The sequence below is a fragment of the Amphibalanus amphitrite genome, unplaced genomic scaffold (genome assembly GCF_019059575.1).
Source record: "Amphibalanus amphitrite isolate SeventyFive unplaced genomic scaffold, NRLGWU_Aamphi_draft 001163F_arrow, whole genome shotgun sequence".
NCBI classification, from domain to species: domain Eukaryota; kingdom Metazoa; phylum Arthropoda; class Thecostraca; order Balanomorpha; family Balanidae; genus Amphibalanus; species Amphibalanus amphitrite.
In genome coordinates, this window is record NW_024882657.1 from 141,531 (window position 1) to 154,134 (window position 12,604).

The 12,604-nt window shown below is 50.1% G+C and overlaps 1 protein-coding gene across 1 annotated transcript in view; it reads left to right on the plus strand.

The window, feature by feature from the left end:
* LOC122370718 (otoferlin-like) overlaps positions 1–12,604 on the plus strand; it is a 76,892-nt gene that overhangs the window by 8,494 nt on the left and 55,794 nt on the right. Inside the window, exons 8-16 of the mRNA XM_043346564.1 lie at positions 1,034–1,149; positions 1,831–2,008; positions 3,119–3,315; positions 4,928–5,122; positions 7,600–7,716; positions 9,019–9,171; positions 11,120–11,320; positions 11,570–11,686; positions 11,950–12,084. Coding sequence (XP_043202499.1) covers positions 1,034–1,149; positions 1,831–2,008; positions 3,119–3,315; positions 4,928–5,122; positions 7,600–7,716; positions 9,019–9,171; positions 11,120–11,320; positions 11,570–11,686; positions 11,950–12,084 — 1,409 coding nt within the window. The remainder of the gene's footprint in view (positions 1–1,033; positions 1,150–1,830; positions 2,009–3,118; positions 3,316–4,927; positions 5,123–7,599; positions 7,717–9,018; positions 9,172–11,119; positions 11,321–11,569; positions 11,687–11,949; positions 12,085–12,604) is intronic.

The following is a 12,604-nucleotide window of genomic DNA, read 5'->3' on the forward strand; positions in this document are numbered from 1 at the left end:
GCAAACATATATGACCGGAACCGAGGCAGACTGCTCGTCAATGCTGTGCACACAATTATTTCTTTGTTGTTAGTTGTCTGGCGAGAAAAAGCACATGGGAATAATGTTTTTTGCAGAAGTTATACAAGGTTGAGACTGTACTTCTGAATGTTTCGTTCTCATGCTACCGACTCATTGGTTTATCTCGTCCTACAGCTCATTGTTTTTTTATGAACTTAAGTTAACCAAGCAAGATGATGGAAGGCATCGTGACCCTGAATTGTGCCGGAAACTCAACTTTTCTCCTTCTGCGGGTACTGTTTTTTTTTTTTTTTGTAACATACTCGACTGCTTAGGAAGCGTGATACATAGCACTTGGGTCGATTTCTGGGGTATTCGCACAGTTCTATTTCTTCTTACGTCCAAGTCGAACGTCTTGGGACCACAGAATTATCGGGAAAACTTGGGTAGATAGACGATTCCAAACTATGCAATGGCTATTCACCGATATAATACCATACGCCATGAAGTGGTCTAACCGTAGCACACAGACCAATTATGAACTGTTGTGACCAGACCCGTTCGCCTCAATTCTCGAGGTCACCATGATACCTCGCCGACCGGGGGAGAAACCCATCCACTTTGAGCTGAGCGTCGGCAGCCGTCAGTTAATTCCCTCCCCCGGGCCGACGCCGCAGTTTGATGTTTGATCGAGACTGCTGCTACCCTGCCGTTCGCCCTCCGCTTTGTTCACTAAGGTCAGAGGTCAGATGTGTTCCCCGGTAAGGTCAGAGGTCAGGTGTAACCAGGTGTGTCCCCGGTAAAGGTCAGAGGTCCCTGCTTAGGTGTGCTTCCCGGGTTAGGCCGAAGATCACTTTCTGTCCTGGTTTGTCTGGGTAAGACCAGACATCATGGTCTCTGGTCAGGTGTTCCTCGCGTAGGTCAGAGGTTTCTGGTCAGGTGTGTTCCCCCGGTAAGATTAGGAGTCACTCCTGGCCATTTATACCCTGGTAAGGTCACCTCCCGCCGGCAGCTGACGGTCGCTCGTTGACAGGAGAGGGTATCAGCTACCGCGCTCAGCTACTGGTCTCTGTACGGACCGAAGTCACCGACGTGGTCGAACCGGCGCCGTCGGAGGTCGAGGTCGAACCGGCGCCCGCCATGATCGAGGTCAGTTTGTGTGTAGTTTATATAATGAATTATTCACCATTGGCCTATGTTTAGTTGTACAGAGATCTATGTATTCACATACCTACTACTTTCTTCAAGTCTTGAAAAATAGAAATATTTTGACATTTTATTTCTCAAATTCCATTTTGCCTAACTTTTCTATCTACCTAATGCCTCATTCTAATCAGAGATGACATTCATTTTCAATCTGCTTGGCCGCTGCCGCTTCCCTATCTATTGTTTAAGCCATTTCGGCAGCGTGTGTGCGGGCAGAGCCGCTCCCGCTCTGAAGAATTGCTATTGAACCTAGAACTCATTCAAAGTTAGATCGGCCTCTGGAGGAACAGGACTCGGTCTGTCAGAACTTTAAAATGCATTGGGGCTGAATTATGGGCCTCATTCCATTTCACAGTGTTACTTGCAAGCGTTTGTATGTTGAAAGAGGCGGGGATCAGCTTGTTAACATGTCACTTGAGCGTGTGTGCGAAGAATATAAACGTCTTTTATGCGTGTAATTCGCATAATGGGATAGAATGTGTTCACATGCTTCGCTTCAACATCGTTCTCACGTTGCCCTTTTTGGCATCCAGGTAGGTATATGGCGACGGCTGGTGGTAACCTTGGTGCAATAGCGAGAGAAGGCGCGTTTGTGCCGTGCTGACGCCTCGTGTTTTCATTCAGAGTCAGCTGGGGAAGCCAGAGGAGTTCTTCCTGTTCGCCTCAATTCTCGAGGCCACCATGATACCTCGGAGACTGGGAGAGAAACCCATCCACTTTGAGCTGAGCATCGGCAACCACGGCAACACCATGGACGGCCACAACACAACCACGCGACGGGAGAGGACCGACGACGACTCCGGTCAGTTCCGCCGGAACGGCTCACTTCCGGTCCGTCACACTGCCACTTCCGGTCCGTCACACTGCCACTTCCGGTCCGTCACACCGCCACTTCCGGTCCGTCACACCGCCACTTCCGGTTGGTTATTTTCACTTCGAGCGTCGTTAAACTGGTCTAATCAGCTGCAATTAGCAGGGGATTACATGGTACTCAGTATGCTCTGTTGGATGATACACTGATTATCTTGTCGATGCTGTCCATCCCAACAGTTTAAGTTCAGGCTTTTTTACTCAATGCCCCGACTGCGTCTTCCTTAAGCGTATTTGTTTGTTTTTATGTTTTTTTTTTAAGCCTGAGATCTCATACAATGCAATTGTTTCTTTGTTAGTTGCAACGAAGCATTTACATGCCATCAACATAGCATGCATCGCACTCCTCCATTCTGTTTATTGTGCCTTGCATTTGGCCGGCGCGACTCTTATTTTCTTCAGCGGTATTTTCCGTCTCGGCGTGAATCCCTTTCCAGGTCGCTTCCTCACGTCACTGCAAGTAGGAGCTTAAAGTCGTAGGCACTATATCAAGGTTTCTGCCATTCAGGAAGCTCGTTCCTTTTGAGTGCCTAGGGTGCATTTCTTGAGAGAAGCATCAAGCTACTCTGGCGGTAGGTTTTTCGATGACCCTAGACGGAAGAAGTGGCTTCCTCGGCGGCATAGTGCTGGTCCAGTTGACAGTGCTGTTTTGCAGGCAGCATTCCGCGTAGCCTCACTCCTCTAAGCTTCTTAGCTGTCATTCCCACCGTGACTCTTCTGAGGAAGCGGACAAATTCCTAAAATATAGCATGGGTTTTAAAATATTCAGATTGAATGCGTTACATCCGTTGTCTTGTGAATTTACTGACTAATATTTAGAAACAGAATGGCAGAGGGGGAAGGGTGGGTGACATTAACCTGAAGTTGATTGAGTGAATGTATTCAACTCAGAACGAATTCTGATTGTGTTATCGTGGCTTTCTGGTTCTCTGGCAACATTGCCTACGCCACTGTTTCAATCCCAAACCGATGACGTCAAAGAAACACCTAGCTGCTGGAAGTCGGAGCTCTCCCTTACTGACCGACTCACTCCGTCCTCCAGGTCTGGAGAGTGTGCTGGCCGACACACCACCCTACCAGTCCACCTCTCACCCCATCAAACCGATGAGCTACGACCGCCTCTACTACTTCCTGCCCTACTGGGACAATAAGCCGTGTCTTCACGTGCGCAGCGTGTGGCACGACCACCGGCGGCGGCTGTACCACTCCAACCTGCTGGCGCGCATCGCCGAGAAACTGGTCAGTGGGGGAAGGAATGGACGAGAGAAGCAGTCGTTTTGTTTGTGCAGTGGGCATGCTCAGTGCTGCATAGTAAGCCTAGCCTGGCTCGTTGGCTGACCCTGAAACCTCATGGCTGGCATTTTGGCTGGCTTTCATGGCATTTTGAAGGCTGATCAAGGTGTGGGAACACCATCATCGATACACTTTTGTAGCTGTTTTTTATTAGATTCCTTGGTGTGGACCTGCTTTGACAGCTCCTCAATATCAAATTGAGCATTATACTCAAACAATTTGCATTTATGTTCATTAAACGACACCAGTGTATGTATCATCGTGTCGTTATTTAGTACACACCGTTTGTGCTGACAGCTGAGATCACATTTCATGATGCATGGTGTCATTAACGGTCGTAATTACGCAATCAACTATCGCCATTTGTTTTGTCCTATGGATTACCTGACATCCACACTGCGGCTTGTCTCGCCCTTTGCGATTGGCACGTTCCCGTTTGATTAACCTCATCTGCATCTAATGGCGTTCCCAACGACCCTGCTGAGCGGGGCAGCACACATGACACCCATTCTCATCCTGTGACGCCTTCCACCAATCCCCCCAATCACCCCGACCAGTGTTGAGGCCGCTCGACACAGCGGGTTATAACGGTTACGTCAGTCCGAGACTAACCCCCAGCTGTAGCCATTAGCGCACGTACAAAACGAACGGCCGTCGCCACCGGCTGCCATGGACTTTTGAAAATTTACCGGCACACGTGCGGAGAACGTAAATTGCTGACACACAAACCGGCGGCTTATCACGAGAGCCGGGGGTCGTACAACACCACACAAACCCGGGGCTTATCGCGAGAGCCGGGGGTCGTACAACACCACATAAACCGGCGGCTTATCACGAGAGCCGGGGGTCGTACAACACCACACAAACCCGCGGCTTATCGCGAGAACCGGGGCCTGTGTACGACCCAAGTACGACCCTGCAAGCAGATCGACGGCTTGCTCTTGCTCTGAGTGGAGATGCTTTGCGTCAAAAAGCGCTACGCCAGCTTCAAATGACACACACTGAAGGAATTCTTCGCAGTCCAATAAAGCAATGGAGTGACCTCGTTATTCGCTCTATCGATGTCTCGCCAAGTAATTGATTCAGCAGGAATATATATTTTATCGGAGCCAGTCAGCGATAAAAAGACGGTAGCAAAACATCCGACATAGATGCAATGTATGTAATTGAATCCTGCTTCTGCCAGTCATTCGTATGGCTGTCAGTTGCCAATCATCTTGTCAGTCAGTCAGTCAGATTTTATGGCTGCCAGAGTGTCTGTCATCGCCCTCTGAACCCTGTCCCAGGACGAGTTTCTGTAAACAGTCTGTCAGTCTATCCAGTCTATCATCTCACATTGTCTCCACATTGTCACATTGTCTCACGAGTGTCTCAGCAGTTTGCCAGCAGTCTATTATTCATCGCCCTCTGTCTTCAACCACGACGAGTGTCTTGTCAAATGTCAATCTGTCATCATTCGCTATCTCCCCCCCCCCCCCCCTCCAGGAAGAGCGTCTGTCAGGTTAGTGTCAGCAGTTGTCACTCCCCTCTGACCCCCCCCCCTTCCCGCCCCCTCCAGGACGAGTGTCTGTCGGAGGCCCAGGACCTCTCCGAAGAGGAGGACCCGTCGGCCGACCAGTGCCTGAAGGCCTGTCTGGACCAGCTGTGTGCCGACTGCGCCCGATACGTGTCCGTGATGCGCTGCTCCAGCCAGCCCGTCACCGGACGAACAAAACTCGACAAGGAGAGGGTGCAGTGGTGCCTTCAGGAGCTGGTGAGTTCGGTGGTGCCATCAGGGGCTGGTGAATCCAGACGTGATGCCCCTAAGAGATTGGTGATTGCTGGTATTGAGTGTAGATATCGATTTATGCGAGAAGGGAGTCCATCAAATTGAGAGTGCTGCAACATAGCCTAAACTCGGCTTGGACGAATAGACCATGCTGAGCTGATGGAAGTCATACGCCGTTATAAGCGCTGATGTCATTCATGGGCTGACATCTTTCTACGGTACCGTAGAGAGGACAATGCACATTTTTTTTCTTGTTGTAGAACGGGACTTCATTTACGCCTCGCACGACGCACAGCAACAACATTTCATTTCCATGCACCATCAATCGTCTTCATCAAATATTAAAACCGTTTAATATTTTGCGCTTCCAATACCCGTCAGATAACATTATTTATCCCTTTCGAGCGGTGTATTACCCCTACTTAGCCACCGCTGTTCTATATAGTGGTGCGACCGCCTTTTAAGTTTGGCCGCGCTAAGCAAACACAGCGGACCGGTCTCGGTCGCCACTTATAGTTGTTTGCGTCCCGTAATGGCACGGCCCGTGTGGTTACAGGCAAACTCGAGTGAGCACACAGCAGGCGCCAGAAAATGCAATAGACGCCGCCAGTTCGTGCGTGCGAAGCTGTTTTTCTGAAAGTTTAAGCAGTGCAATGCCTTGGTGGCTGTTATGCACATGTTATGCAGTTATAATTCGAGCAAACTTTTTGTAATCTTTTTACAATGTCATATACTATTTGGTAAATGAACGTGACATTAGTGTGAAACTATAATATTTACTCATGAGCCATGAAAATACATATGCATAGGCTGTTCAAAGGCTTGGAAATTGCGGACTTGATTTACGTATGCAAATTCAATTGTCTAGGGCTTCGGTATGTGATCCTGGCAAAACGCTTAGCTGCCGGCGACTTATAGGTTATCATAAACCGCGCTAAAGACAAAGGATTTAACAGAACTTATCACCAGTAAAACGCCTTTTGGGCGAAGAACGAGCGAGCGAGATAGTGAGCCCTGCACGTGCGGAAGGGCGAGAGGGTGCTTCCAACGGGCTTGTGCAAAGCACCCTTCTAACCGGTCGCTAGCGGTGTGCCAAATTTGAACGCAATCGGCCCAGCCGTTCCTGAGATCTGGAAGCGGCATTCTGCACGTGCGCACGTGCAAACGGGGTCCAAAATGACTTTTGCACGGCACCCTACTAACTGGTCCCCAACCGTGCACCAAATTAGAGCGCAATCGGCCCAGCCGTTCTCGAGATCTGGAAACGCCCCCTGCACGTGCGCACGTGCATTAGCACCCTAACCGCAACACATGGGAATGCATTGCCTGGTGGGTGCCTACCTGTACGCCAAGTTTCAGCGAAATCGCCCCAGTAATTACCGAGTTACTGAAATGGGAACAAATTTGGCACCTCTTGTTGTATTTTGCACGTGCACTGGGGGTGACCCACATACATCGAGAGTATCCTATTTTGGGTAGAAGGGATGCTGCTACCCTACAAAAATTACCGCAAGTCAATCGCCCAAGCGGCTGCTGAGATATGAGCCTCGAAAAATCACTACTTTTGCAAAACAGCTTGAACACCCTTGACTTTTCACGTGGCACGTGCCACCACGGTCACTGATATGTATCAAAAGTAGTCAATTACGGGGTAGAAGGGATGGGGCTACCCAGCAAAAAAGACCGCAGGCCAATCGGTCCAGCGGTTGCTGAGATATAAGCCTCTCAAAAGCGTTACATGCCGGGCCGGGCCGGGCCGGGCCGCTCATACTGAGATTTTTCCGTTATATTGAAAAGACTCACTTCGCTCGCTGCGCTCGCTCGCTCGTAATAAAAGCGTCTTCAAGTATGCTGGTTTGTTAGTACCTGTGTCAAGTAAAACCAGTTGTAGGTATTTTTTTCTTTTTTCGTTAATCATCATTCCACTTAGCTCGAAATATGATGTGCTGCATTAAAGCCACAGCCCACAACAGTAACAAAATTGTGAACTGCCTCCGCCATGCCTCCACCGAAGGTCGCCCAGTTTCTCGGCCGAATGTGGCGCCCAAGTTGGACTCTCGATCGTTCTGTAGCCGGAGTTCAGTGTCGCCGAGCCGCGACTAACTGCTGTAATCATCTCCCTGCGCTGGCCATTTGTCATAGCACGCCCGATATGGAATGGCACAATTTGGCGGTGTCGTAGTTCTGTAAAACCCTAATACTCTCCGATATAACTTCACATGGACCGACGTCCAAACTTCGGAAATGTAGTGAGAAACCTTTTGGCATAACACTTGAACATCTCTTTATGTGTATGTGTATGCTGAACTAATTGGCGTTTCTATTGCCCACTATATGGACGCAATAAATTGCGCTGCTTTGAGACAGGACAGTCAAGTATAATTCAGCTCCTGGCTAGAAGTGTGAGGTATTTCCCAAGCGCCAAGCCTTTGTCGAGTGTAACGATGCCATCGGTTCCTCAGGAGTCGATGGGGGACAACGCCCGGCGACTGAGACTTCTCGTCACACCGGCAAACGTCAAGGAGAAACTGAGAACGGCCCACAGCTTCCTTCAGCGGCTCCGGTTCCTCACAGAAGACGTGAGTGCTCAGAGGGCTGGGCTGGGCCTTAGCGGAACGGTTCCGTCCTACTCTTCAGTGCGTTAGACCTGATGAGTTTCATAATTCAGTTCATAGAGGAGGACTTGCTTCAAGGCGCTGGGGATGTCTATGACGAGGCCGGGCGCCTTTGATGTTTTTTTATATAATTGATTTAAAAGGTGCGTTTGCTTGTTTATCGTAAATAGTTTGTAATTCATGTCTCTCACACAACATTTACATTTTTGACATTAGAGGTGGGCTTGAATAGACTTCTATCTTCATCAACTAAGTCATTTTAGAAAATTAATGCGTCGCTAACTTCGAAAATTAAGACGAGAAAAGGTAATGGACTTGCGTAATTTCTGACTTAATAGCTCAATATCTTCCAACGCTATGCCTCTCCCACTGAATAATATGATCATAAGAAAAGTTACGGCTTTGCAGATGAGCATCTTCATTTCCAGCAAGTGGCAATAATACCTTGCATTCATCTCGAGAAACGAACCCGATTCATCTTCTTATCTCATGGGAAGCGAGCGTCTCTCCGCCGAAACGGCATGTGTGTTTCAACTGACAGCTCTCATTAGCCCGAGCTGTTCCAATTAGCCCTATAAATACACACGGTCTCCCCGGGCGGCGACTTCAAAGGAGACCGTGACGTCATCGGTCGCCCAGCTAACTTATTTAGTTTGGGGAGCGATCGGGAGGCAGCGGCTGATCAGAACTGGCGGTCGGTGGCGGTCACGGGCGGGGCAGATGAAAGTGAACGGTCGACCGACAGCGGATGGGGCTTGTCTTTACTGATTCCCTAAGCTGCTGGAGATGCGGTGGACGCGACTTTCCTGATGTCTGGAGAGTTAGCTCGTAAATATTCTGCATGATGCTGCTTTACCACAGACGTAGCGTAAAGGGCAAAGGACGTGGCGGCATCTTCGGTCACTAATTCCGGTCATAGTCCAAGCTTACAGGGTCACGAGCTTTCGGATTGCGAAGTCTTTTTATGATTGTTAATCCAGAACAGATGTTGGCGGAAGTTGGGGTAATGTTTTGTCCTGCCGTGACACCTAGTCTGGTGTCCTGCTCAATGTCGGGCTGATAAAAGCTGACAGAGCTACGTAGCAAATAGTTTTGAAACATTTCACGTCTTCCCCCTCTCTCTCTGAATATTTATCCCATTGTGTCGGACTGCATAGCATACCTCTTCCGCACTCTTCACATTCTCACAAAGGGTCCTTGAATACGGGATTGATTCTTACTTTTCCTCGTTACGTATCTAACCCTCCGTCTCCCTCCTCTCCACAGCCGCAGCACAGTCTGCCGGACGTGTTTATATGGATGGTGAGTGGCGGGAAGCGGGTGGCCTACCAGCGACTGCGGGCCAGGAGCCTGCTCCACTCGCTGGTCGAAGAAGAGGCCGGCCAGCACTGCGGCAAGGTGCAGACGCTCTTCCTGAAGGTCAGTGACATGGTGGTGACATTCTTCCGCAAGGTCAGTGACATGGTGGTGAGACCTACTGTTTTCGAGGGTCAGTTTTGTATAACCCACAAAGTAAAGGACACTATCATTCAGTTCTTCGTTTTTGCGCCGAAGATTCCGCCCCTTGGGACATCGCAAAGCATGGCCAAACTATCCTTCCGCGAACAAAACGGCCGTCGCTGGCTATATTCATCCTTGAATTTACGAACCCTGGTTTCAAAAGTGAAACTAGAGTAGAACGGAACCATGCATCTTGTTTTGAAGGCTCCCAAATATTTTGTACGAGCCATTCCTTTTAGAGCCTATTTGTATTTTCCGGTGTCATCACATTGCTTTTAAACGACGTTGATGAAAAAGAACGACTGGGCAGTTTGGTCTCCGGGGTGGTGACACTGTAGCTGCTGTCGGCCGTTATCTACTTGTTGCTCGCTGCTAGGCCGACGGCCGGCGCCAGCAATGTATCAGCCGAAGACAGCCGTCCCGTCCTATCCCGTACTTTCCGTTTTAGTACCCGATTGTATCATAGCGTCCCTTCGCAATCGTCCGTTATGTGTATTTGTCTCGACTCCGGTTTTGTTCGATCTCATCCTGCCCCGTTTCATGTCATATCGCCCTGACGTCAATGACCGTCCTGTCTTGTCCTTCCTGCTCCGTCCCTTTCCATCTCGCCCATTGACAACAGCCGTCCCGTCCCGTCCCGTCCGTCTCGTCCCGTCACATCTCCCCTTGACACCAATTACTGTCCCTCCTGTGTTGTCCCGCTGTCAGACCTGTCCCATCTCTTGCCCTGACGAAAATTGTCGTCCCGTCCCGTCCCGTTGACTGTCCCACCCCCCGTCGACACGGACGGTAATGGCGTTGTTTACGTCACGGGAGTCGGCGGACCGACGAGCGTCTGTTTTTATCAACACACGGTACCTCCAGGGGTCCTGCTGCTGTTTACGGTGACTGTCGTGCCGTGTGTGAGCCTGGGTCTTAGGTGACGCTGGGTCGGGGGTAGAGTTTATTGATTAGATGAGACGAGTATGGGAGTGAGGGAGCATTTCGGAGGAATATTACGGAAAGTGGTGTGGAAGTTAGAGACATGTCGACTGGCACAGGCGTGGTCTTTCACCCAGATACGATTCCCTAGGGCTGAGTGCTGACTACACTGGATAAAAAAGTGGTACCATTCTGAGCCATCAAGGCACATTTCGTCTCTCCGCTGGGAGTGGAAAATGTGACGTTCTCGTGCGTGGAGGCTGTTCTGGCCTCTGCTCGTCGGGCGGACTTCTCTGAACTCTTGTTTGTCACCCACCTCGGCCACTAATTGATCCGCCTTCACGAAGGTGCCTTCCGGGACTCAGTCTGATTAGCACTATTGGCAAACTCTCCCCCGGTGTGGTGAGTGGGTAAGTTAGATTAGTTGACGCTTCAGTGAACTTACTCTAACAGGTAGTTAAATATGAAAATAGTAGTGTGATAGATCGCGCTTTCAGTAAGTGTCTAACTCTCCCGGTGTGGAGCCAATGAACCCGCGAGCATAATGAGCATGAAAGCGTGAAGAGCGCTTCTGCGGATGACGTTGGCAGGCTGGGGCTGTGAACCTTAAAGAAAATAATGGCGGAGTAAAAAGCTGGGCTTCAGCGCGTCCGTTTTACAAATTGTTTCGTCATATCTGTTGATTGCTAAGATGTCCTAAGAAACCGTCTAACGCACAGCAATGGCATCGAAAGTGCGATGTTTGCGATGTGCTTCCGTATCGTCGCAGTGTCCATAATCCGTAATCCTATGAGTTTTGCTTATTGTTAGTTTAATTGCAACATAAAGCAGACCAAACAGGTTCGGCTCGCTTTTTCTGTCTTTGTATGTGCTGCCATCCTAATTCTCATTTCTCTTTTGTCTTCGAAGCACCAATCGCTAAGCTCATTTCCCTTCCTTTTTCCAGCTGCCGGGTAAGCGCGGTCAGGGCTCGGGCGGCTGGGTGATCCAGGCCAAACTGCAGGTCTACATGTGGCTCGGCCTCACCAAGCACAAGAGCACGTTCTACGCGGGCCTGCCGCGGGGCTATGAGATGTCCCACGAGCTGCGTAACTCGGACCGACCCAACGCCATGCCGCCCACCTCTCTGCGATACGTGGAGAGACAGGTGAGGGCACCGTAAATTATCGCTGTATTAGTTGGCGAAACTATTATACTGGAAGTAACGCTTACTTTTTTTGCGCCATGCAATCGCTCTGGTCGGTCCGCACCTCACAGACCCCCCCAGCAATGTCTGTTTTATCTCAACTGTACCAGGCCCGCTCTCAAATCACCCCGTCGGTTCACAGGCATTCCAGCTCCGCGCTCACGCGAGTACCAGGATCGCTCTTAATAACCCTTTACCCTCGGTTCACAGACGTTCCAGCTGCGCGCTCACGTGTACCAGGCTCGCTCCCTGATCGGCTCCGACTCGTCCGGTCTCTCCGACCCGTTCGCCAGGATTGTGTTCGGCGAACACAGTCGCACCACGCAGGTCAGACTTTAGCCACACCTCAGCTGCACTGCTATAGTCAGACAACGACGCACTATTGCCATTTGTGGATGACATGAATAGGTAGTCAAAGCTTCTCAAGTGGCTTTTCTTTACGAGTGGACGTAGCATCAGCCCGTCTGTCACATCGTGTTCAAAGTAATCGATGATGCTTGGAGGCCTTGGAGCAAATATGCTGAATAAAAATGATAAAGTTGTTATAATTGTGCATGTACGACCCGCTTGGATCCATTGTGCACGTGCAGGTGATTGACGAGACGCTGAGTCCCACCTGGGACGAGCTGCTGCTCATCGATGACGTCACCGTCTACGGAAGTCCCGAGGCCATCTGCCGAGAGCCACCGACCGTCGTCATCGAGGTGTTCGACCAGGACAAGATGGTAAGTGTCCAAAAAAGACGGTGAGTGTCTGAAAACGCGCAGAGGGCTAATATAGTACGACAGGGAGCCGAATAGTTGCTTCAGTGCTATCCTGAGGACGCAGCGCTCGCTAATATAGTACGGCAGAGAGTGGGACAAGTGTGGCGCGGAGTGAGAAGTCGTGTTAGTGCCGGGAGCTGTCAGTATAAGATCTCTAGGGCTAGTTAGTCCTGGGATCCGTGTCGGTACCTGGAACTGTGCGCAGTGCTGTGTGAGTTGTGACAGATCCACAGTCCACGCTGGCGGCTGCGACTGGTTCGCTCCGGTGGTGACCGCGATCTGTTGGCGGCTGGTGATGTGTAAGTCAACAGCCAGCTAGCGACTGATGCTGGTGTGGTGGTTATTGGTGCTCTTGTTTGTGTGTTCTTAGTCTAACTCCGCTCTTCAGATGTAACTTCTCACGTAGCGGCCTGAGGCAGGTGGTTTTTGGATGTTGATCAATGATCATTACCCATTGGTGAAGTAGCTCCGACCGTCACAA